Source organism: Dendrobates tinctorius, unplaced genomic scaffold (genome assembly GCF_039654945.1).
Source record: "Dendrobates tinctorius isolate UK_male_01 unplaced genomic scaffold, ASM3965494v1 ptg000028l, whole genome shotgun sequence".
Lineage (NCBI taxonomy): Eukaryota > Metazoa > Chordata > Amphibia > Anura > Dendrobatidae > Dendrobates > Dendrobates tinctorius.
The window spans coordinates 32,521,066-32,546,413 of record NW_027361696.1 but is presented as its reverse complement, the minus strand read 5'-3'; the positions used below and the strand labels follow the sequence as shown (position 1 = coordinate 32,546,413).

General features: G+C 41.0%; 1 protein-coding gene across 1 annotated transcript; it reads left to right on the top strand.

Moving 5' to 3' along the window:
- Positions 1 to 13,548: 13,548 nt before the first annotated feature.
- Positions 13,549 to 23,033, top strand: LOC141085262 (uncharacterized). The gene is made up of 2 exons (XM_073570529.1): positions 13,549 to 14,408; positions 19,643 to 23,033. The coding sequence occupies exon 2, from the start codon at positions 19,649 to 19,651 to the stop codon at positions 22,304 to 22,306; it is 2,658 nt and encodes an 885-aa protein (XP_073426630.1). The 5' UTR covers positions 13,549 to 14,408; positions 19,643 to 19,648; the 3' UTR covers positions 22,307 to 23,033.
- The last annotated feature ends 2,315 nt before the right edge of the window (positions 23,034 to 25,348 follow it).

Sequence of the window (25,348 nt, the reverse complement as noted above, 5' to 3'; positions counted from 1 at the left end):
TATCACACAGGATAGGATTAGATACACAGGTCAGCAGTCAGTATCACACAGGATAGGATTAATTACACGGCTCTGCAGACAGTATCACACACGATAGGATTAGATACACAGCTCAGCAGACAGTATCACACAGGATAGGATTAATTACACGGCTCTGCAGACAGTATCACACACGATAGGATTAGATACACAGCTCAGCAGACTATCACACAGGATAGGATTAGATACACAGGTCAGCAGTCAGTATCACACAGGATGGGATTAGATACACGGCTCAGCAGACAGTATCACACATAATAGTCTGCTGAGCTGTGTATCTAATCCTATCCTGTGTGATAGTCTGCTGAGCTGTGTATCTAATCCTATCGTGTGTGATACTGTCTGCAGAGCAGTGTAATTAATCCTATCCTGTGTGATACTGACTGCTGACCTGTGTATCTAATCCTATCCTGTGTGATACTGTCTGCTGAGCTGTGTATCTAATTCTATCCTGTGTGATAGTCTGCTGAGCTGTGTATCTAATCCAATCCTGTGTGATAGTGTGATACTGTCTGCTGAGCTGTGTATCTAATTCTATCCTGTGTGATAGTCTGCTGAGCTGTGTATCTAATCCTATCACACAGGACAGGATTAGATACACAGGTCAGCAGTCAGTATCACACAGGATAGGATTAGATACACGGCTCAGCAGACAGTATCACACAGGATAGGATTAGATACACGGCTCTGCACACAGTATCACACAGGATAGGATTAGGTACACAGCTCAGCAGACAGTATCACACAGGATAGGATTAGATACATGGCTCACTTGTCCCGTGTTGTGGTAGCAGCGGAGTAGTACATCCATCATCCTACTGCCTGCAGTTCTGTCCTTTGCCCGATGAGTGACAGCGTTTTCCATGAAGCTTCCTGACACTATCCCCACATGATGGAACAGAGTTTCATCCAACCAGGCGCCATCCACTATCGCACCACTCATTGTGGCCACAATGTGCGCCCCTTTAACACATATCACAATTCATAATGCACAGATACGGCAGAGAAACATAGTTGTACAATGCCAAATATTTCACTTCTTACATTAAATGAGTGCTAACTATTGTACATTCTACAATAGCTCAGAAACCGGACAGTATAGTCTTCTATACAGTATTATGGGCACCACATAGTGCTCCATACAGTATAATGAGCCCCATATATTGCTCCTTACAGAATAATGAGCCCCATATATTGATCCATACAGTATAATGAGCCCCATATATTGCTCCTTACAGAATAATGAGCCCCATATATTGATCCATACAGTATAATGAGCCCCATATACAGTATTGCTCCATACAGAATAATGGGCCCGATATATTGCTCCATACAAAATAATGAGCCCAGTATATTGCTCCACACAGTATAATCGACTCCATATATTGCTACTTAAAGAATAATGAACCCCATATAATGCTTCATACATTAAAATGAGCCTTATAAGATGCTCCATACATAATAGGCCCCATATGATGCTCCAGCATATGATGGAGCCCATATAATGCTTCAAACTTAAAAAGAAAATGAGAACTTCTCCTCGCTGGCCGCTGCTCTGCTCCGGATTCCTCAGAGTCACCGTCTTCCGGCTCTCTGCACTGTGACTATTCAGGCAGAGGGTGCACACTAGTAACGTCATCGCGCCCTCTGAACTGAAACGTAGGGTCAGAAGACACGGAAGACATTGCAGTGCAGGAACAGGGAGAGGCAAGTATTGCAAGTACCGGGGTCCTCACCAAGCGGCGGGAGAAGCTCACTCACGGGCGCCGGCACCAGGCTCCCATAGCGTGCCAGTGTCCCCGACGGCAGGTGCCCCCCCACCTGCTCAGTGCCCTTGCCCGGGTGCTGATGCCGGCCCTGGAATCCGGAAGACACTACAAAACTTGTCATATACCGGGAACACCCCACAAAAGCCGCCATATACCGGGAATGTAGGGGTGTGAGCTTTACCCCTTTAAATTCTTACTATGTATCTCACTGTGATGAGTTTTCGTATATATAAAAGATAGGGACAGTGCAGTTAGGGAAAAGACCACTAGATGGGGGCACTGAGTACACTGCTGTAGGACACTTTAGGAGGTAACAATAGGAGGGGTTAGCTGGGGAATAAGTTAGAGGGTCTTCCTGTACATAGTGAGTCAGGGGCAGACCCCTGGGTGTGCTCGGGTGGCGTATGTCCTGGGTTGCTCAGCTGCCACGTAACGTTATAAGCAGAAGCCCAGCTATCCCTGGAAAGTAGCAGAAGAGTGAGAGAGGAAGAGAAGAGTAAAGAACACAGTATGCACAGCAGTGGAGTGGAAAGTGAAGTAAGTGACAGAAGAAGATAGAGTGAGTCACCGTAAAAGTGCGCAGGCAGGTTAACCATTGACGTGGTGGACGACCCTATAGACAGTATTTCTGAGTCTGAGGCGAAGCAGGCTGAAGGGGATATATCGCAGTGGCATTTTCACCGGGCACCTCATCCCGTTATATCTTTGTGGCTTATTCTGTGACGTGGAGGAAGAAGCAGAGAAAGACAGAGAAATGTACTGCTGCTATTGTGAAGAATGCGCTGGAAGTGTAATAGATGTGCTGTGTCCTGAATATAATAAACCTGTGTTGTTTAAAGTTGCTTTGGACTCTGCCTCCAGTCCTTTGAACACAGGGAAGAATGGGGGACATAACAGTGAAGAAGTAGCTGCCAGCACAGTGAGTACAGGATGTGTTGAAATGACGGAGAGACCCTGTCTGTCCGAGGAGAAGAGTTGGGGAAGCGAAGCTCTGAGAATGGAGCCATGGCTACAACCCTGTCGTTATCTTACAGGAACACCCCACAAGACCCGCTGTATAACGGGAACACCCCATGAAACCTGCCATATACTGGTAAACCCCCCCGCAAGACCCGCTATATACTGGGAACACCCCACAAGACCTTCCGTATACTGGGAATACCCCACGAGGCCTGCCATATACGAGGAACATCCCACAAGACCTGCCGTATACCAGGAACACCCCACAAGACCTTTCATATACCAGGAACACTCCACAAGACCTTCTGTATACCGGGAACACCCCACAAGGCCTACCGTATACGGGTAACACTCCACAAGACCTTCAGTATACTAGGAACACCCCACAAGTCCTTCCGTATACCGGGAACAGCCCACATGGCCTGCCGTATACATACCGGGAACATCCAACAAGATCTGCCGTATACTGGGATCACTCCACATTTTGGAGATACTCTAACCTAGTTGTCCAGAGTACAACTCACACAACTTCTATAGAGTCACTCAGTTCCTCACATTTGCTCATTGTGTCCAGTGGGAAAGTCATTAAGAACTTGTGAGATGTTTCTCCATATCTGAGGACCTCACTGATGACACGATGATCCTGATGATTTCCAGACATCAGTTTTTGATTGATAGGAGCCTGTTACCAATCAGCTCCACCAGCGGTTGGATCTCATGCACCACGGCGTTCGAGGAGCAGCAGGAGCACACAGTGGGGTACGGGCATGGAAGAGCTACAGATACCGGAGCCAGAGGTGGACGTCACTGTGCCTGGAGCAGTTACCACTCCTACATTCATCAGTAATGAGGATTCTTACCGAAAGTGTCACCACCAAAATAAGGACAAGTCATCAAAAATCTTTGCACTTTTCTTAGTTCTGACTACTTCTGGAAAAGATCAGATCAACTGCTGTTATATTGAAGAGAGTGCAAAGTGCAAAACCCCATTTATCAAAAGCATCTGTGCAGCAGGTGCACAGCACAAAGCAGAAGCCGGCATTGTTCTAACCGGCATTCGTCCTAAACATCTAACAAATCATGATTATTCTGCAAACATCTATTTATCAGCACATTGGCATGCAAATATTTACCCAGTTATATGCGAGATTAACTACCATTATAATACTGCAGCATAAAAGACAACAACCTCTACTCTGCGCTCCCTGCCTATTAAAATACAGTAATGGCCAATAGTATTGGCACCCTTGAAAGAAAGAAAGACCGATAGATATATCTATAGATAGATAGATACAGTATATCTATAGATATGTCTATCTATAGATATATTTATCATATATCTATCTTTATTTTGTGTGTATGTTAAAATTATATTTCAACATAGTATGTAATGTTATTACGGTCTTCAATGGAGTACGTAAAAGAAGAGGTTGGACAAGAAATTACATCACAAATTTTTATTTTGTTAAATATTATATCTTTATTTCGCTTACAAAAACGCATACAAATCCACATGAAAAAGAGGCATGAAAAACCGCATAAAAAATGCATAAAAAAAAATTCCACAGGCAAATCCGCAACGTGCGCACATACCCGAAGACCTCACAGCGCATGTCAGATCAAATGAGAATCATGAGGTCAAAGGAGCTGGCCAAGGAGCTCAGAGACAGAATTGTGGCAAGGCACAGATCTGGCCAAGGTTACAAAAGAATTTCTGCAGAACTCAAGGTTCCTAAGAGCAGAGTGGCCTCTATAATCCTTAAATGGAAGAAGTTTGGGACCACCAGAAGTCTTCCTAGACCTGGCCGTCCAGCCAAGCAGAGCAATCGTGGGAGAAGAGCCTTGGTGAGAGAGGTAAAGAAGAACCCCAAGATCACTGTGGATGAGCTCCACAGATGAAGTAGGAAGATGGGAGAAAGTTCCACAAAGTCAACTATCACTGCAGCCCTTCACCAGTCGGGCCTTTATGGCAGAGTGGCCCGACGGATGCCTCTCCTCAGTGCCAGACATATGAAACCCGCGCAGAGTTTGCGAAAAAACACATGAAGGACTCCCAGACTATGAGAAATAAGATTCTCCAGTCTGATGAGATGAAGATAGCACTTTTTGGTGATAATTCTAAGAGGTTTGTGTGGAGAAAACCAGGTACTGCTCATCACCTGCCCAATTCAATCCCAAAATTGAAACATGGTGGTGGCAGCATCATGGTATGGGGTTGTTTTTCAGCTGCAGGGACAGGACGACTGATTGCAATCGAAGGAAACATGAATTTACAGAGATATCCTGGATGAAAACCTCTTCCAGAGTGCTCTAGACCTCAGACTTGGCCGAAGGTTCACCTTCCAACAAGACACACACAGCTAAAATAACAAAGTAGTGGCTTCAGAACAACTCTGTGACCATTCTTGACTGGCCCAGCCAGAGCCCTGACCTAAACCCAATTGATCATCTCTGCAGAGACCTGAAAATGGCTGTCCACCAACGTTCACCATCCAACCTGACGGAACTGGAGAGGATCTGCAAGGAAGAATGGCAGAGGATCCCCAAATCCAGGTGTGAAAAACTTGGGCATCATTCCCAAGAAGACTCATGGCTGTACTAGCTCAAAAGGATGCGTCTACTCAATACTGAGCAAAGGGTCTGAAAACTTATGACCATGTGATATTTCAGTTTTTCTTTAATACATTTGCAAAAATTTCTACATTTCTTGTTTCTTTTTCAGTCAAGATGGGGTGCAGAGTGTACATTAATGAGAAGCAAATGAACTTTTTTGAATTTACGAAATAGCTGCAATGAAACAAAGAATGAAAAATTTAAAGGAGTCTGAATATTTTCCGTACTCACTGTATGTACAAGAATATAACTACTATAATACTGCCCCCTAAAAACAATGTATGATTACATACTATGGAGTATACATATACACAAAACATTAAACTTGTATATCCCATTGTCAGATGAAATTTGGTGGCGATTATGAGCGGATTATAACTTGCAGTTTCAGGGTGTGGCAGTACTATAGTAAATGAGCGTCATTATTTATTTGCATGTAAGGCACATAGAGGAAATGTATCCATCACAAGATGTTACAATGCCGGATACGTCTCTTTGTAGACATTATAGCTTAATCTGTACAAACATCTGCCGAAATTTGATAAAGGGGGAAAGGATAGAAGGACGGGGAAAACTGATGCCGACGGCAGGGAACAACAACAGGAAACAGGTGCCCTGCTGGCGTCCAACACCGTACCGTCTAATGGGGCCAGATCAGATGGGTTTTGGAAAAACAGAACATATGTCAGGTCCATAAATGTTATCCTGCAATATTAATATTTGTCAGGAATAATCGTATCTGCTGCCAATTTCAATAAAGCCAAAGTACCGACTTATATCTACCGTATATCATACTGGCTACAGTGTCCATACAACTAATACTAACCACAGCGCCCACAGCACAAATAAGACAAACCATAGGGTCCATGGACAATAACGACCATAGTCCCGAGAAGAACAAGAGCATAAATTTAACACTTGACATCAAAACAATCCAGAAAAACAACAATGCTGACTTACGCCATGGCTGAGTGTGTATTAATATCAATAATAGGGTATGAGAAGTGATAAATTGCAGGATGCCGTTTTATTGGTTTCATATAAAGTCATGGCCAAAAGCGCTTGCACCCTTGAAATTGTTCCAGAAAGTTATTGCAGTTACACATGTTTTGTTACACTCATGTTTATTCCCTTTGTGTGTATTGTAACAACACCAAAAAACTAGAGAAATAAAAGGCAAATTCACAATAACCCCTTAACGACCACCGATACGCCTTTTAACGGCGGTAGTTAAGGGTACTTAAACCACAGCGCCGTTAATTCACGGCGCTGTGGAGAAAGTACATAACGCCCCCCAGTGTCGGATTTTCTCCGGGGTCTCGGCTGCCAGGGGTAGCCGAGACCCCAGAGAACATGAATCGGTCGGTTTTTACCGACCCCGCTTTTGCGATCGCCGTTATTAACCCTATAACGGCGACCGCAAAAAAAAAAGCAGCGATTATGCATTAAATTTCTCTTTCCTCTGATGTGATCGCACATCAGAGGAGAGAGAAATAGGGTCCCCGATACCCCCCGGTACCTCTCCGTGGTCCTCCGTCCCCTCCTGGTGGTCCCACGTCCCGCTGGCGTCCTCCGATGGGCGCCGCCATCTTGAAAATGGCGGGCGCATGCGCAGTGCGCCCGCCGGGAATCTGCCGGCTCCGGCTGGCAGATTCCATTCATTATTTTGGTCACTATGATAAATGATCATAGTGATCAAAATAAAAAAAATAGTACATAACCCCCCCGTTTCTCACCCCCTTATATAGGCAAACATAATGAAATAAGAAAATATTTTTTTTTCAGTTTTCCATTAGGGTTAGGGCTAGGGTTAAGGCTAGGGTTAGGGCTGGGGTTAGGGCTCGGGTTAGGACTAGGGTTAGAATTAGGGTTAGGGCGAACTAGGATTAGGGTTAGAATTAGGATTAGGGATTAGGGTTGGGATTAGGGTTAGGGTTGGGATTAGGGTTAGGGGTGTGTTGGGGTTAAGGTTGGAGCAAGAATTGAGGGGTTTCCACTATTTACCAACTTTGGGGGTCTAAAAATTGGGGTCTAAAAAATCACTTTTGTGGAAATAAAAAAGACTTTTTATTTTCACGGCTCTGCGTTTATAAACTTCTGTGAAGCTCTTGGGGGTCTAGATAAGTTCCTTAGGGGGTCTAATTTCCAAAATGGGGTCACTTGTGGGGGGTTTCCACTGTTTAGGCCCATCAGGGGCTCTGCAAACGCAACATGATGCCTGCAGACCATTCCATCAAAGTCTGCATTCCAAAATGGCACTCCTTCCCTTTCGAGCTCTCCCATGCGCCCAAACAGTGGTTCCCCCCCACATATGGGGTATCGGCATACTCAGGACAAATCGCACAACAACTTTGGGGGTATGGTTTCTCCTGTTACACTTGTAAAAATAAAAATTTAGGGGCGAAAAGATCATTTTTGTGGGAAAAACATGGATTTTTTATTTTCACGGCTCTACGTTATAAACTTCTGTGAAGCACTTGAAGGTTCAAAGTGCTCACCCCACATCTAGATAAGTTCCTTAATGAGTCTAGTTTCCAAAATGGGATCACTTGTTGGGGGTTTCCACTGTTTAGGCCCATCAGGGGCTCTGCAAACGCAACATGATGCCCGCAGACCATTCCATCAAAGTCTGCATTCCAAAATGGCACTCCTTCCCTTCCAAGCTCTCCCATGCGCCCAAACAGTAATTGCCCCCCACATATGGGGTATCGGCATACTCAGGACAAATCGCACAATAACTGTGGGGGTATGATTTCTCCTGTTACCCTTGTAAAAATAAAAATTTGGGGGCGAAAAGATCATTTTTGTGGAAAAAAAATGGATTTCTTATTTTCACGGCTCTACGTTATAAACTTCTGTGAAGCACTTGAAGGTTCAAAGTGCTCACCACACATCTAGATAAGTTCCTTAATGGGTCTAGTTTCCAAAATGGGGTCACTTGTTGGAGTTTTCCACTGTTTAGGCACATTAAGGGCTCTCCGAACGCAACATGGCATCCGATCTCAATTCCAGCCAATTCTGCGTTGAAAAAGTCAAACGGCGCTCCATCCCTTGCGAGCTCTGCCGTGTGCTGAAAAAGTGGTTTACCCTCACATATGGGGTATCGGCGTATTCAGGAGAAATTGTACAACAAATTTTGTGGTTGATTTTCTCTTTTAACACTTGTGAAAATAAAAAAAATTGGTTCTGAAGTAAATTTTTTGCAAAAAAAAGTTAAATGTTAATTTTTTCCTTCCACATTGCTTTAGTTCCTGTGAAGCACTTAAAGGGTTAATAAACTTCTTGAATGTGGTTTTGAGCACCTTGAGGGGTCTAGTTTTTAGAATGGTGCCACTTTTGGGTATTTTCTGTCATGTACACCCCTCAAAATGACTTTAAATATGATGTGGTCCCTAAAAAAAATGGTTTTGTAAATTTTGTTGGAAAAATGAGAAATCGCTGGTCAACTTTTAATCCTTATAACTTCCTAACAAAAAAAATTTTGCTTCCAAAATTGTGCTGATGTAAAGTAGACATGTGGGAAATGTTATTTATTAAGAAATTTGTGTGACACATCTCTCTGATTTAAGGGCATAATAATTTAAAGTTTTAAAATTGCAAAATTTTCAAAATTTTCGCCATATTTCCGTTGTTTCATAAATAAACACAAGACTTATCGAAGAAATTTTACCACTAACATGAAGTACAATATGTCACGAAAAAATATTCTCAGAATCAGCGGGATCCATTAAAGCGTTCCAGAGCTATAACCTCATAAAAGGACAGTGGTCAGAATTGTAAAAATTGGCCTGGTCATTAAGCTGCAAATTGGCTCTGCCGCTAAGGGGTTAAACTCAAAAAATGTGCGAGACAATATTGTTGACAACTCCCCAAAAAATGTGAGCAAAGAACTTTGTTTCAAGCATGTGATGCTCGTTTAGACTCACCTGTGGCAAGCAACAGGTGTGGGCCTGGATTGCTGCATATGGATGAATCTGAACAGAAAGTATCGCCCTGTACACACAGGATTCATCCCGCTGCTTCTGTCTTCAGTCACCTCATCAATAACCACTAGCAACTTGGCGCTAATGGAAGCGATGCATGCCTGCGCCATTACACCACCTCTACCATGTGTTACCTAGTGTGTGCCGAAGATTTGGAGCCATTCCAAGCCTTCTCCAGACTTTCTTCTTCCCATTATTCCGGTACAGGTTGATCTTAGTTTTGCATTCCCAGAACTGGGTGGCTTCTTTAGACATGTTTTGGCAAAGTCCAATCTGGCTTATTTTCAGGCCGATTAATGGTTTGCACCTTGTGATGACCCCTCTGTATTTGCTCTTATGACATCTTCATTTTATGCTGGACTTAGATACTGAGACAGCGACTTCCTGGAGAGTGTTCTTCACTTTGGTGGATGTTGTGAAGGGGTTTTCACCATGGAAAGGATTCTGTGATCATCCACCACTGTTGTCTTCTGTGGATATCCAGACCATTTTGAGTTCCCAAGCTCGCCAGTGCGCTCTCTTTTTTTTCTACAGAATGTACCTAGCAGATGATGTGGCCACTCTTAATATTTCCGCTATCTCTCTGATGGATTTCTTCTTTTTTTCAGCCTAATAATGGTCTGTTTCTCTTCCATTGAAATCTTCTTTGTCCGTATGTTGTGGGTTCACAACAACAGCTTCCAAATGCAAATGCCACACCTGGAATCAGCTCCAGTACATTTACCTGCTTTATTGATGATGGATTAAAGAGAAAAAATGATGCAGCCCATTAAAGTGCTTTTGAGATAATTGTCCAATTATTTTTGGACTCCTTTAACCACTTCCTGACATCTGACGTACTATCCCGTCCATGGGACCCAGGCCCCTATGACTGGGGACGGGATAGTACGTCATCGCGATCAGCGACACTCACGGGGGGGAGCGCCGCTGATCGCGGCTGGGTGTCAGCTGATTATCACAGCTGACACCCGGCACTATGTGTCAGAGGCGGTCACGGACCGCCCCCGGCACGTTAACCCCTGGCACACTGCGATCAGTGTGCCAGGGTGACCCCTGCAGCAGTGCGATGTGCAGCGCTGCTGCAGGGGCCTCCTTCCCTGCAGGTCCCCGGATCCATTATGGTGGCAGGGGCCTTCGGGGGCCTGCAGGGTGGCGCAGGCATGAAGAAGCCTGCTGCAGTGCCTGTGTCAGATCGCTGATCTGTCGCAGCACTGTGTGACGTGTCAGATCAGCGATCTGGCACGACAGTGATGTCCCCCCCCGGGACAATGTAATAAAGTTAAAAAAAAAAAAAAGTGTAAAAATAATTTATAAAAAAAAAAATTGCTAAATAAATTGAAAAAAAAAAATATTCCCTAATAAATTCATTTTTTGGAAACAAAAAAAACAATAAAAGTACACATATTTAGTATCGCCGCGTCCGTAACGACCCACCCTATAAAAGGTTAGTTAATCCCTTTAGCGAACCCCTTAAAAAATAAAAAAACAAAGCAAAAAATAATGCTTTATTATACTGCCGAACAAAAAGTGCAATAACACGCGATCAAAAAGACGGATATATATAACCATGGTACCGCTGAAAACGTCATCTTTCACCGAAAAAAACGAGCTGCCATACAGCATCATCAGCGAAACAATAAAAAAGTTAGAGCTCGCAGAATAAAGTGATGCAAAAATAATTATTTTTTATATAAAATTGTTTTCATTGCATAAAAGCGACAAAACATAAAAAAAGACATAAATGAGGTATCGCTGTAATCGTACTGACCCGAAGAATAAAACTGCTTTATCAATTTTACCGCACACAGAACGGTGTAAACGCACCCCCCAAAAGAAATTCATGAAATGCTGTTTTTTTGTTCATTCTGCGTCCCAAAAATCGGAATAAAATGCGATCAAAAAGTGTCACGTGCCTGAAAATGATACCAATAAAAACGGCAACTCGTCCCGCAAAGAATAAGACCTCACATGACTCGGTGGGTCAGAATACGGAAAAATTATAGCTCTCAAAATGTGGTGATGCAAAAACTATTTTTACAATAAAAAGCGTCTTTTAGGCCAGTTTCACATTTGCGTTAAAGGCCGCAGCATCGGCCTGCGCACGGCCGCCGCTAAGCCCCGCCCCCAGCCGTGCCTCCGTCAGTAGCTCCGCCTCCGGGAGCAAGATGCTGCATGCGTCATGCGTCCCCTATCTTTATCACTGAGGACGCAGGCCGTGCACAGTATGCGTTTTGGCGGCGCCTGCGTCCTTTTGACTGCGTCCTGTTAGGGCTAGGGTTAGAGTTAGGGCTAGGGTTAGGGCTAGGGTTAGGGCTAGGGTTAGGGCTACGATTAGGGTTAGGGGTGTGTTGAGGTTAGGGTTGGAGTTATAATTGGGGGGGTTTCCACTGTTTAAGCACATCAGGTGCTCTCCAAACGCAACATGGCGTCTGATCTCAATTCCAGCCAATTCTGCATTGAAAAAGTCAAATGGTGCTCCTTCCCTTCCAAGCTCTGCCATGCGCCCAAACAGTGTTTTACCCCCACATATGGAGTATCAGCCTACTGAGGACAAATTGCAAAACAACTTTTGGGGTCCAATTTCTCCTGTTACCCTTCGGAAAATAACAAGTTGGGGGCAAAAATATCATTTTTGTGGAAAAAAATGATTTTTTTATTTTCACACCCGGGCGTTATAAACTTCTGTGTAGCACTGGGGGGGGGTTCAAAGTGCTCACCACACATCTAGATAAGTTCCGTGGGGGGGTGTAGTTTCCAAAATTGTGTCATTTGTTGGGGGTTTCCACTGTTTAGGCACATCAGGGGCTTTCCAAACGCGGCATGGCGTCCGATCCCCATTCCATCAAAGTCTGCATTCCAAAACGTCACTACTTCCCTCCCGAGCCCCGAAGTGTGCCCATACAGTAGTTTTCTCACACATATGGGGTATCAGCGTACTCAGGACAAATTGGACTACAACTTTTGGGGTCCAATTTCTTTTGTTACCCTTGGGAAAATAAAAAAATTGGGGACTAAAACATCATGTTTGTGGAAAAAATATGATTTTTTTTATTTTCACGCCCGGGCGTTATAAACTTCTGTGAAGCTCTTGGGGGTTCAAAGTGCTCAACACACATCTAGATAAGTTCCTTGGGGGGTCTAGTTTCCAAAATTGTGTCATTTGTTGGGGGCTTCCACTGTTTAGGCACATCAGGGGCTTTCCAAACGCGGCATGGCGTCCGATCCCCATTCCAACCAAAAAAGTAAAATGGCGCTGCATCTCTTCCGAGCTCTGCCATGCGCCCAAATAGTGGTTTACCCCCACATGTGGGGTATCAGCGTACTCAGGACAAATTGCACAATAACTTTTGGGATCCTGTTACCCTTGGGAAAATAAAAATTGGGGGTGAAAAGATCATTTTTGTGGAAAAAATGTGATTTTTTAGTTTTACGGCTGTGCGTTATAAACTTCTGTGAAACCCTGGGAGGTTCAAAGTTCTCACCACACATCTAGATAAGTTCCTTGGGGGGTCTAGTTTCCAAAATGGTGTCATTTGTGGGGGGTTTCCACTGTTTTGGCATTTCAGGGGCTCTCCAAACGTGACATGGCGTCCGATCTGAATTCCAGCCAATTTTACATTGAAAAAGTCAAACGGCGCTCCTTCCCTTCTGAGCTCTGCCATGCGCCGAAACAGTGGTTCCCTCCACATATCCGGCATCAGATATGTACTCAGGACAAATTGCACAATAACTTTTGCAGTCCAATTTCTCCTTTTACCCTTGTTAAAATAAAAAAAATTGGACATGAAATATTTTTTAGTGAAAAAAAATTAAATGTTCATTTTTTTTTTAAACATTCAAAAAATTCCTGTGAAGCACCTGAAGGGTTAATAAACTTCCTGAATGTGGTTTTGAGCACCTTGAGGGTTGCAGTTTTTAGAATGGTGTCACTTTGGGTAGTTTCTATCATATAGACCCCTCAAAGTGACTTCAAATGTGATGTGGTCCGTAAAAATAAAATGGTGTTGCAAAATTGAGAAATCGCTGGTCAACTTTTAACCCTTATAACTTCCTAACAAAAAAAAATTTGGTGCCAAAATTGTGCTGATGTAAAGTAAACATGTGGGAAATGTTATTTTTTACGTTTTTTGTGTGCCATATTGTAAAATATCAGTATTTCTATAATAAAAAAATATATAGATTAATTCTCTCATACAGAATATAGTTAACAGGCTTTGCTTACTTTAGAGAAGTGACTGACTTATTCTGAGTGCCTTGGCTCACACAGCTGTCTCTCTTGTCAAATGTATAGGTCAAAATAGTCAAAGCTGTCAAAATGTGACTATTTAGAGATAATGAATGGTTCTAAAGATCTCAGACTTTAGGCTTAAATATCTCAGACTAAGGTAATGCATAAATAACTGTATGCATATTGTTTAAAATAACTAGGGTTCACTTAATATGGAAGAAGTTATGAACATAGTGGCAAGCCACCATATGTGGTTGTAGTTTATAGGTCAGAATAGTATATAAAGCCGGCCTAACTCTTGTTCAGGAGATCTCATATCCCTTGAGACTCTCGAACACCCGGACAGCTGCTCAAGACTATATGTAAGAACAATGCTCGTTTTCTCTTCAAATAATTACTGCATGTCATGAACTTACTTTTCTTCATTTTTGTAATCACTTTTTGAATGAACAATTAAAAACAAGATTTATTTTATCCTCAACATTGCTTTTACTTTTTGATTCTCAACCGTGCAAGAAGATATATATATATATTTTTCTACATTTTGGCGAGCCGTAGCCAGCCTGATCTTTTGTGCTAATTTTGGTTGGCATTCCTTCCTCGATTGTGCAAGGGGGGAGCACGAACTCTGCTAAAAACCACCTGTTGTACAAGCTTCCTCAGGAATTCCACTATTTCACGGCACAAAGGATCACACTGAACCTGAAGACGACGGGTGAGGATCGTAAAGAGCTGCATGCGTCTCATCCAGACGGAGATCTGAGGATTGCATAAGGACACAGAGGACCATCCATTGACGGGAAAGACTCTCAATAGGTGAGAAAAAATATAATGGATTTTATACATGATTATGCTAAGAAAAGTAACATAGATTTCAAGTTTGTTCATAATCATACGGATGCCCAATTATGGTCTAGTTTGTATAATCAATGTGAGGCAGAAAATGTTAAAATTGACAAAAGGTTTTTCTCAGTAAGAAAATTACAAAGGAAACTTCAGAATGTTATGCAGCTAGTTCATGTGTATAATAGCTTAGTCTTTGAGAAAACTGAACCTAACACCTATAAAACATGCATTGTCACACAAGACATTAATCACACTGACACACCAGGTGACACACAAGAGTCTGACGGGGATTACTTTGATTGTCCAAATTGTTTGATTTTGTCAGAGCATATAGAACAATTGGAAGATCAAATAGATACCAGGACAGAGTTATTGTCTAAATTACGACAAGATATAAAAAGGGTTTCTGCTAACACAAGATCAACAGGTAAACAGGAGGACGGTGTTGCCTCATCATTTGTACCAAATATGCAAAATCCAGATGCTTCAGTAGAGGAATTAGAGGCAGTAGAATTACAACGGAAAAAATTACATGACAGAGCAGCACGCATTAATCTGAAAATACACGATCAGCTAATGAAAATTGTAAAAGACATTCCAAATTACAATGATAAGATGGATGCCTTTTATAATGCGGACACTTTTGAATCAAACACAGACAAATACAATCTGAATGATGAGCAAAAGAATAAAATATTCAAAGTTTGGTTACCTTCACATATGGGAAAAAGATTACAGACCACACCCAGATTAAATGATGAGAATGAAATGGCACATAGTACAAAAGAAGACAGACTTAGACAATTAGTATTGTTTACAACTGGAGAAGACATGCCTACAGTTGATATTTTAGGGAGTTTACAAACAAATATTTCTGAAGATCCTTTCTCTTTTTTGGTAAAGTTTGAACAGGCCTATAGGATGGTAATGGATCTCGGGCCTCACGAAGAGCCAGCATCCATGATCAAATTTTTTGTAAAGAAGTTCAAGTACTTAGATCCTGCCTCAGTGCAATTGGCTAACACTCAGCCATCATTGCAAGAAGCAACAGTTTTTATTGACAGAATAAGGAGATCCATGAAACAAAATCAGGTCAAGGCTAAAATAGCGGTAGTTCATGAGAAGGAAGACAGTCAACTGAAACCTAGAGCCACAGTATTCTCCAAGAGCAGGGATTACATTGAGCATAGAGGTAAAAATACTACACAAAGGAACAATATCCATTGTTATTTTTGTGGTATACCTGGACACTTGAAGTGGCAGTGCAGGAAATTTTTGAGAGCAGAATCAGAGATGGGTACACAAGGAACAGGTAAGCTTGGAAGGGAAAACGGACTCATGCCAAAATCATACACCACACCTTCCGCACCTGCATTACAATCATCTGCACCTGCTCATACTGCCAACAGACAAACACAGTCACCATATGCACCATTAATCAGACAGATCAGAGAGATGACAGTGAAGGAAACAGAGTCAAGGGATAGAATTCCAAGGTCTTTTAAAAAGGACACTGGTCTTCTCCCATCTCCTTCATCTTTCTGACAATCACAGACTATTCCTGTACCACATCCATTGGAATTTGTGACTCGAGTTACATTGGATGACTGTGGAAGACCATTTATCAAAGTAAGTTTAGCAGGCCAGAATGTTGTATTTCTCATTGACACAGGAGCTCAGTTAAGTGTTACAAACCTTGATTTGAAGCTAAACCCAGATTCACCAGTTTGTACAATTGTCGGTTTCAGTGGAAAAGGTGGAACTAAAGCAACCTTAGTTCCCAATGTGATTTTGGAAATACCTAGTTCTTTCAAAACAGAAATTGACATCTGGTATTGTCGGGATTCTGAAAATATACTTGGCACAGATTTTATGCAGAAATTCGGATGGGTAGTTGACCTAGGAAATCAAGTGATCTGGAAAGATTCCAATGGTTGTAAACCGGTAGTCATTGATCCTAATGATTATAGCCATGTTGGAAGTATTTGCTTGAATGATGTGGTGTCATCTGACCATTTGTGGCCTGACACTAATGATGACGAGGTATTGACAGAAATTGTACAGCTTTTTCCTTCTCTTTGGGCTCAGTTCAGGAATCAGGTTGGAACAATGAAGGACGTTATCGTGAATGTGGAGGGGCGTGATCCCCCGCCACAGCGTCAGTATAAATTGCCTCCAGAATCAATTGACTCTATGTCAAAGATCATACAGGAATTGTTAGATCAAGGTGTTATCCGAAAGGCTAATTCTGTAAGTAACAATCCTTTGTGGTGTGTTTTGAAATCTGATGGTTCTTATCGAATGATATTGGATTTACGGATGTTCAATAAGCATACACCCAATGTCGCACCAATTGTGGCAGATACTCATGACATGATGGCAAGGTTAAATGCAAAGGCCAAATACTTTTCTGTACTGGACATTAGCAATGGTTTTTTCAGTATACCTCTTGAAAAGAGTTGTCAGTATAAGTTTGCATTTACTTTCTTGGACGAGCAATATCTGTTTTGCAGGTTACCTCAAGGAGCACATTTGTCACCTAGTGTTTTTCATCAGGCATTGGCAAAGGTATTATCCAGATTTTCGAGGCCTGATTGCATTCTGCAATATGTGGATGATATTTTATTGTCTACAGAGGATAAAGAGACACATGTTTCTCTTCTGACAGAATTGTTTGAGTTGCTGCATGATGCAGGGTTGAAATTGAACACCAAAAAGGTCAAATTGATGCAGACTGAGGTCAGATTTTTAGGGGTGCTGTTGAGTCCAGGAAAAAGGCAGCCACTGCAGGAAAGAATTGAGGCAATTGCTTCCCTACCAATTCCGACATCACACAAGGCATTGAGACATTTTTTAGGTCTTATGAATTATTCAAGGGATTTCATTGAGAATTTTGCAGATAAGGCCAGATCTTTATATGATCTTTTGAAAGGTGAAAACAGTGATTACTTTGGTCCTTGGGGTGATGAACAGCAAACCTCATTTGAACAATTGAAAATGAATTTACAAAATGCACCTGCTTTGTCCACAGTAGATCCTTCGGCTCCATTTGCTTTGCAAGTGCATACATCAGGAACATCTGTTTCTGCTGTATTACTGCAATTACAGGGAGAAGAGTGGAGAATTTTGGGCTATTTTTCAAAACTTCTCTCACCTGTTGAAAAAGGTTTTGAGACCTGTGCAAGACACTTGGTAGGTGTGTACTTTGCAGTCAAAGCAACCGAACATATTGTCGGGTTCAACAAAATCATTTTGCAAACTCCTCATTCTACACTAAAACTTCTCTTTGAGAATAATATCCCAGGTGTGTCACATCAGAGATTTGCTCATTGGTTATTGTCATTGTCTCCCAAACAAATTGAGGTAGATTACAAGGCCAAATATGTTCTTCCTCAGCTGATGCAATATGAAGGACAAACTCATGATTGTTTACAGTCTTTTCAGGATCCAAGTCCATCACTTTTCAGACGGAAAGCAGAGGTAACAGACGAACCAATTTTTGTAGATGGTTCCAGATTCTATTCAGATGGGCACTATTATTCAGGATATGCCATTTTTTATCCCAAAAGAGGACAGGTTGTGAAGCACAAATTACCGAGTCATTTTTCAGCTCAAAGAGCAGAGCTAGAAGCAGTAAAAATGGTACTACAGCTGAATGAAGCAGATGATCAGTGTCCCATTGTGATCTACAGTGATAGCTCTTATGTTGTAAGATCACTGACAGATTACTTGTCAGTTTGGGAAAAAAGAGGTTATGTAGATTCATCTAATAAGACTCTTGTTCACAGTGACACACTGAAGACAATTTTCAGGATAGCATCAAAAAACCCTAATGGTTTTGCTATTGTCAAGGTTCCGGCCCATAAAAAATCTGATGATGAATTATCTGTTGGAAATGCAACCGCAGATATGCTAGCCAAAGAGGCAGCCCTGACAGGAGAAGAGGTGTTTGAACCTGAACCTCTCGAGGTTTCAGCAGTTCAAAGAACAGACACGCATATCCCTTCTTTTGCGGAAGAACAAGGAAAAGACTCATCTCTTGTTGCTTCCCGGGTTGATCCAAAACCTCCCTTTGTTTGTGAAAACGGGGTTTTGTGTCATGACTTAAACGGGGAGTTGCGTCCTGTTGTCCCAAGACATCTACAGGTTGAGTTCACAAAATACAATCATGAAAGTTTGGGTCATTTGGGCCAACAAAAATTGTTAGGCATTCTCAGAGAGAAATTTTACTGGGAAAAGATGGAAGAGACAGTGCAAAGTGTTGTTCAATCATGTCTCATTTGTGCCCAAATTAATCCAAGACCAAAAGGACAGAAACCGCCACTACTCCGAATCGCACCTGTAGATGGTCCATGGTCTACGTTACAAATCGACTACATTGGACCGTTACCATCAGGTAAAAATGGTCTCAGGTATGCATTGGTTGTGGTAGATGTTTTTTCTAAGTGGGTTGAAATTTTACCTGTCAGGAAAGATGATGCTTTGTCTACAGCTAGAGCATTAGTTAATCATGTCTTTTGTACTTGGGGGATCCCAAGAATGATCACCTCTGATCGAGGAAGTCACTTTACAGGAAAAATCATGCAAGCCGTTTGTGCTATTCTAGGGGTACGACAACAGTTTCATGTACCCTACCATCCACAGTCTGCTGGTATTGTGGAAATTATGAATAGAACAATAAAATCCAGAATTGCCAAGATGTTATTGGACAAAGGCAATACTTGGGTTGATGCAGTACCTTTTGTACTGTTGAGTGTAAGAGGAACAACCTCTGCCACAACTCAGTTTACTCCTTTTGAACTGATGACAGGAAGAAAAATGCCATTGATTTTTCCTCATGAACCATTTTTGTCTACACCACAAAAAGATGCTGTTGCAAGGTCCAAATGGTTGCAATTGTTGCAGGAAAATTTGAAAACGATTCTTCCACATGCTGCATCAAGAATGCAGAGAATGGAGCCACCATATGTATCCAAATTCAAGAAAGGGGCTCTAGTGATGATTAAAACTTTCAGGAAGAATGGACCTTGGGAAAGTAATTGGGAAGGTCCCTTTGAAATTATCGAAACCATGGGACAAGTGATGATTCTTGTGCAACGAGCATCTAAGGTGGTTAAAAATACCCGCAGACAACAAAAATTGTGGGTACATGTTGATCAATGCAAACTGTATATTGCAAAATAATGATACTGCATTTCTTTTAGGAAGAAATGGATTCCAATAAGAACTGGAATACGAAACTCCACGTCCTTGATGGAAGGGATTCAACACCAATCCTTCAGGAGAAAAAGACATTTCCCAGGAAAAGCTACTATCTGATGGGAATCACATTTCTGCTGTTTTGTACTGTTTCAACTGTGATCTACGCTGAAGATATTTCACACCATGGAACAAATACTAGTGAAGTGAAGGAACTTTTCAAAGGAACTTTACATCCAAGGAAACCAAGAGGAACGAATCTACAAAGCTTAATAGATGAGGACATACCGGACGATTCAGTAGATATTACTGGAAACATTTGCATGGGTTTTGGTGCAAAATGCTGTATTGAGCTACACTTCATACATGACACTGACATAATATTACATGCAGCCACAGGACCTAAGACGAAGTTCACACAGTTACAAGGAGATTATATACACAATAATAAGACAGGCACATGGGAATGTAGTCCTACAGATGTGTTATTCTGGAATATAGAGATAAGAGGTGAAGAGAGAGCTGTGTGGTCAGGAGATATTACAAATGATATGATCGCAAAAGGGAAAGTTGAAACATCCAAGACAGATGCTTGGTTAAGGACACAACTATTTGGGAAAGTTTTAGATCCTGCATTTCTTTCTATTACAGAAGGAGACGAGGATTGGGTAAAAACATGGAATTTTCAGATAACCAGAGAACCAGTACAAGTACAGGTATCTGTAGTTTTTACAGTTTCAAATACTATAGCTCCAGAAGTAAGGGTTACACCACAAGCAGTATATAGTCAAGAAAATATGTCTCCTTTATTATTAAAATGCAACACGAGGTTAGAGCTACCTTCAGAATCTTTGTTAATATGGACCAAAGATAAATCATTTTTGGGAAGTTTTTCAAATGGTCCAACAAATGTTATACACAGAGGTCAATCCGGTAACGTGAGATGGTTAAATAAGGATTTTATTTTTTCTGTAGATAATCCATCTCCTAAGGATTCTGGACTTTACCAATGTTGCATTTTAATGAAATATAACTACAAACAATGTAGAGATGTAAAGGTAAATATATGGTCAGCAGTAGATAATGTATGCACACAGACAAGATTTCAACCATCTACTCCTTTTCAGATCAATCAGTTCCAAATTAAACCTCTGTTACGAGATGGAGTGTTTCTGACCATGGTATGGACCTTTAACATGTCTAACTGGAAAATCTCTTCTAGATATCCCCAGTGTCAACCACATCTCACTAACATGGAGATGGGAATAGAACAATGGTTTGGGAAAAGAACTTCAACACAGGTTAGAAGTAAGAGGGGAGTGTTTGAAGGTATTTTGGGGGGATTAGGAACAGTAGGAAGTTTAATTAACACTATGGACATTCATACACTTAAATCAGATCTGGAAAATATTGGGTATATTGGAGGAAAAGGGGTAAAGATTCAGAAAAGCTTGAATCAAGTCCTTGAAAAGATGGTTTTGAACACTGCTACTGTATTGGGATCTTCTGTATCACATCTTCAGGATGCTACTTTAGCTTTAATGGAAAGTGAACAGGAATCTCAAGTGGCCAAAACATGTCTAGAAATTCAGATTGAATATTCCACCAATCTGAAAATGATTGCACAAGCCTTACAAAGTGGAATTACCCCTTTAGGGCTAATAAGAAATTTGCCCATAGAATATAACTTTGCGTTAAACCATACAGATTTGTGGGTAAATAAGTGGTTAGGATGTGAACAGAACATTTGTGTAGGAACATCATTGATTCCAGTGTCAGGAAGAGAAGAAACCCTGGTTCCTATGGGTGTTCTGGGAATTCCTGTCAGCCCTACACAATTGTTATATTATCAATTACAGTACACAGATTTTGCATTTGATGGTACAAACATTGAACAATTAGACATTTCGTCATGCTTAAATTTTGTTTCCAAGGTAATGTGTCTACCTGGACAGGATAAAGTCATTTATCATTCATGTTTCCATAATCATATTTCTTGTCATGCCAGAGTTGAGAATGTCCACACGATACATGACTTGGTGACACCAGTAAGCGCTAACAAAACTTGTTTCCAGGTCATGTCAGGAAAAGAAGCAGTTTCTGCATTCTTCTCATCTTGTGTACATGTCGAAAATCTGACAATGGGTTTATATTGTATTGAGGGAAATGTTAAAACTCTCACAAAAAAGGAAGGAAGTATTAATATTACGTCAATAGGCTCAAGACGTCTGAAAATCCTTCCGATCCAGTTCAATTTGTCACAAGTCAATAAATTCCCTTGGGATTTGTGGACAAATGAAATAAAGAAAGACAAGGGTTTATTAAATCTGCTGACAAAACAATTAAAAGAAGCTGAAATTGTATTTAGACATGAACAAGGTAATCTAAATGATATTGAACATGAATGGACGAGTATGTCAGGCTCATCTTGGTGGAGAAATTTAGGAAAATCTGTAACTAGTTGGTCACAGTCTTCAGCGAAAATGGCAGCAGGAAATGTATTGTCTAATCCGATTGTTATTTTATTTATCATAGTTTTGCTGTGTATAATATATCAAATAATTATTATGTGTAAAATTAGGAGAATTTATAAGAATATAAAGATAGAAATGAAAAAGGAAGATGATATTTTAAGAGAGATGTTAAAACGAAAAAATATAACTCTCTGATCTAATTTTTGTTTTTACAATAGGTTTGAAAATTCAGATGACATTCAGGGCAGATGGTGATACAAGGTTTTCAGAATAAAGAATGAATGTGATACGAATGGTGAGAGAATGAGTTAGGATTGATTATGATATGTCTCAAATCATAATCAGGGGGGACTGTAAAATATCAGTATTTCTATAATAAAAAAATATATAGATTAATTCTCTCATACAGAATATAGTTAACAGGCTTTGCTTACTTTAGAGAAGTGACTGACTTATTCTGAGTGCCTTGGCTCACACAGCTGTCTCTCTTGTCAAATGTATAGGTCAAAATAGTCAAAGCTGTCAAAATGTGACTATTTAGAGATAATGAATGGTTCTAAAGATCTCAGACTTTAGGCTTAAATATCTCAGACTAAGGTAATGCATAAATAACTGTATGCATATTGTTTAAAATAACTAGGGTTCACTTAATATGGAAGAAGTTATGAACATAGTGGCAAGCCACCATATGTGGTTGTAGTTTATAGGTCAGAATAGTATATAAAGCCGGCCTAACTCTTGTTCAGGAGATCTCATATCCCTTGAGACTCTCGAACACCCGGACAGCTGCTCAAGACTATATGTAAGAACAATGCTCGTTTTCTCTTCAAATAATTACTGCATGTCATGAACTTACTTTTCTTCATTTTTGTAATCACTTTTTGAATGAACAATTAAAAACAAGATTTATTTTATCCTCAACATTGCTTTTACTTTTTGATTCTCAACCGTGCAAGAAGATATATATATATATTTTTCTACACATATCTCTGTGATTTAAGGGCATAAAAATTCAAAGTTGGAAAATTGCGAAATTTTCAAAATTTTCGCCAAATTTCCGCTTTTTTCACAAATAAACGCAAGTTATATGAATGAAATTTTACCACTAACATGAAGTGCAATATGTCACGAGAAAACAGTGCTACAATCACCGGGATCCATGGAAGCGTTTCAGAGTTATGACCTCATAAATGTACAGTGGTCAGAATTGTAATTGGTCATGAACGTGCAAACCACCCTTGGGGGTAAAGGGGTTAAAAAGCTGTATTTCCTAAACCCCAACTCCTTTTAGGATGTCAATACCTGCAAATTAAAGCTGAGATTCGGCACTTTAAGCCCAGACTGATTATAGAACTGGATCATGAATATGTTTTGGTAAAAAGATAAAATGCCAAAATTGTGTCACAGTTCCAATATTTCTGGACCTAACTGTTTACTATGGTTGATATAGATGAATACTGCTATATACTTTCCAGGTTTCGGGAAATCATTTATATGAACCCCAGAGCACATTTCCGGTAATGCAGCTCCTGGCGTTTCCGCCTGGTGCCGGATCAGTGGTATTAGATGTTCTTATTACTTAGGCGCCACCATTACTCTGACCTGGGTGAAGAAGGTGTCAATACAATTTCAAAGAAGCATACGTCTGATCCCTCTGCATGATGCAGTAGTGAAATACTTCCTTTATTACTAATGACTGAATGCGTAATGGTGCACGATACGTCATCAGGTTACAACAGCCGTTCCCTGATACTTTTATCACATAGCACACTCTGTCTGCTCATTGTTTATGTGTGCTGACATTCCTATAAAAATTGGAGCTGAATCCTTAATCCCCAGTATCACGTATAAGGTTATTTCAGGAAGGAGATTTACATGGGATGTTGAGAAACTTTGCAAATACTTTGCATTCTTGTTTGAATATTAACCCCATGAAGTTTATGCCATTTTTGATTCTAATGATGGCTAATGTTCCCGGTTTATCGTTATAAGAATAGGACCCGGTCCCTCACGATCAGATGATTTACAAGGGTCACAGCCCATCAATGAGCCCCCTGATTCATTATATATCAGGCAAAATGATGACTGCACCAGCAGAATAGTGAGTGCAGCTCTGGAGTATAATACAGGATGTAACTCAGGATCAGTAATGTAATGTATGTACACAGTGACGGCACCAGCAGAATAGTGAGTGCAGCTCTGGAGTATAATACAGGATGTAACTCAGGATCAGTAATGTAATGTATGTACACAGTGACTGCACCAGCAGAATAGTGAGTGCAGCTCTGGAGTATAATACAGGATGTAACTCAGGATCAGTAATGTAATGTATGTACACAGTGACTGCACCAGCAGAATAGTGAGTGCAGCTCTGGAGTATAATACAGGATGTAACTCAGGATCAGTAATGTAATGTATGTACACAGTGACTGCACCAGCAGAATAGTGAGTGCAGCTCTGGAGTATAATACAGGATGTAACTCAGGATCAGTAATGTATGTACACAGTGACTGCACCAGCAGAATAGTGAGTGCAGCTCTCGAGTATAATATAGGATGTTACTTAGGATCAGTAATGTAATGTATGTACACAGTGACTGCACCAGCAGACTAATGAGTGCAGCTCTGGGGTATAATACAGGATGTAACTCAGGATCAGTAATGTAATGTCTGTACACAGTGACTGCACCAGCAGAATAGTGAGTGCAGCTCTGGAGTATAATATAGGATGTAACTCAGGATCATTACAGGATCAGTAATGTATATACACAGTGACTGCACCAGCAGAATAGTGCGTGCAGCTCTGGAGAATAATACAGAATGTAACTCAGGATCAGTAATGTAATGTATATACACAGTGACTGCACCAGCAGAATAGTGAGTGCAGCTCTGGAGTATAATATAGGATGTAACTCAGGATCATTACAGGATCAGTAATGTATATACACAGTGACTGCACCAGCAGAATAGTGCGTGCAGCTCTGGAGAATAATACAGAATGTAACTCAGGATCAGTAATGTAATGTATATACACAGTGACTGCACCAGCAGAATAGTGCGTGCAACTCTGGAGAATAATACAGAATGTAACTCAGGATCAGTAATGTAATGTATGTACCCATTGACTGCACCAGCAGAATAGTAAGTGTAGCTCTGGGGTATAATACAGGATGTAACTCAGGATCAGTAATGTAATGTATGTACACAGTGACTGCACCAGCAGAATAGTGAGTGCAGC

Bases quoted from the DNA above. Each gene is read 5' to 3' on its own strand.
- LOC141085262 (XM_073570529.1), top strand. From the start codon at position 19,649: ATGGATTCCAATAAGAACTGGAATACGAAACTCCACGTCCTTGATGGA.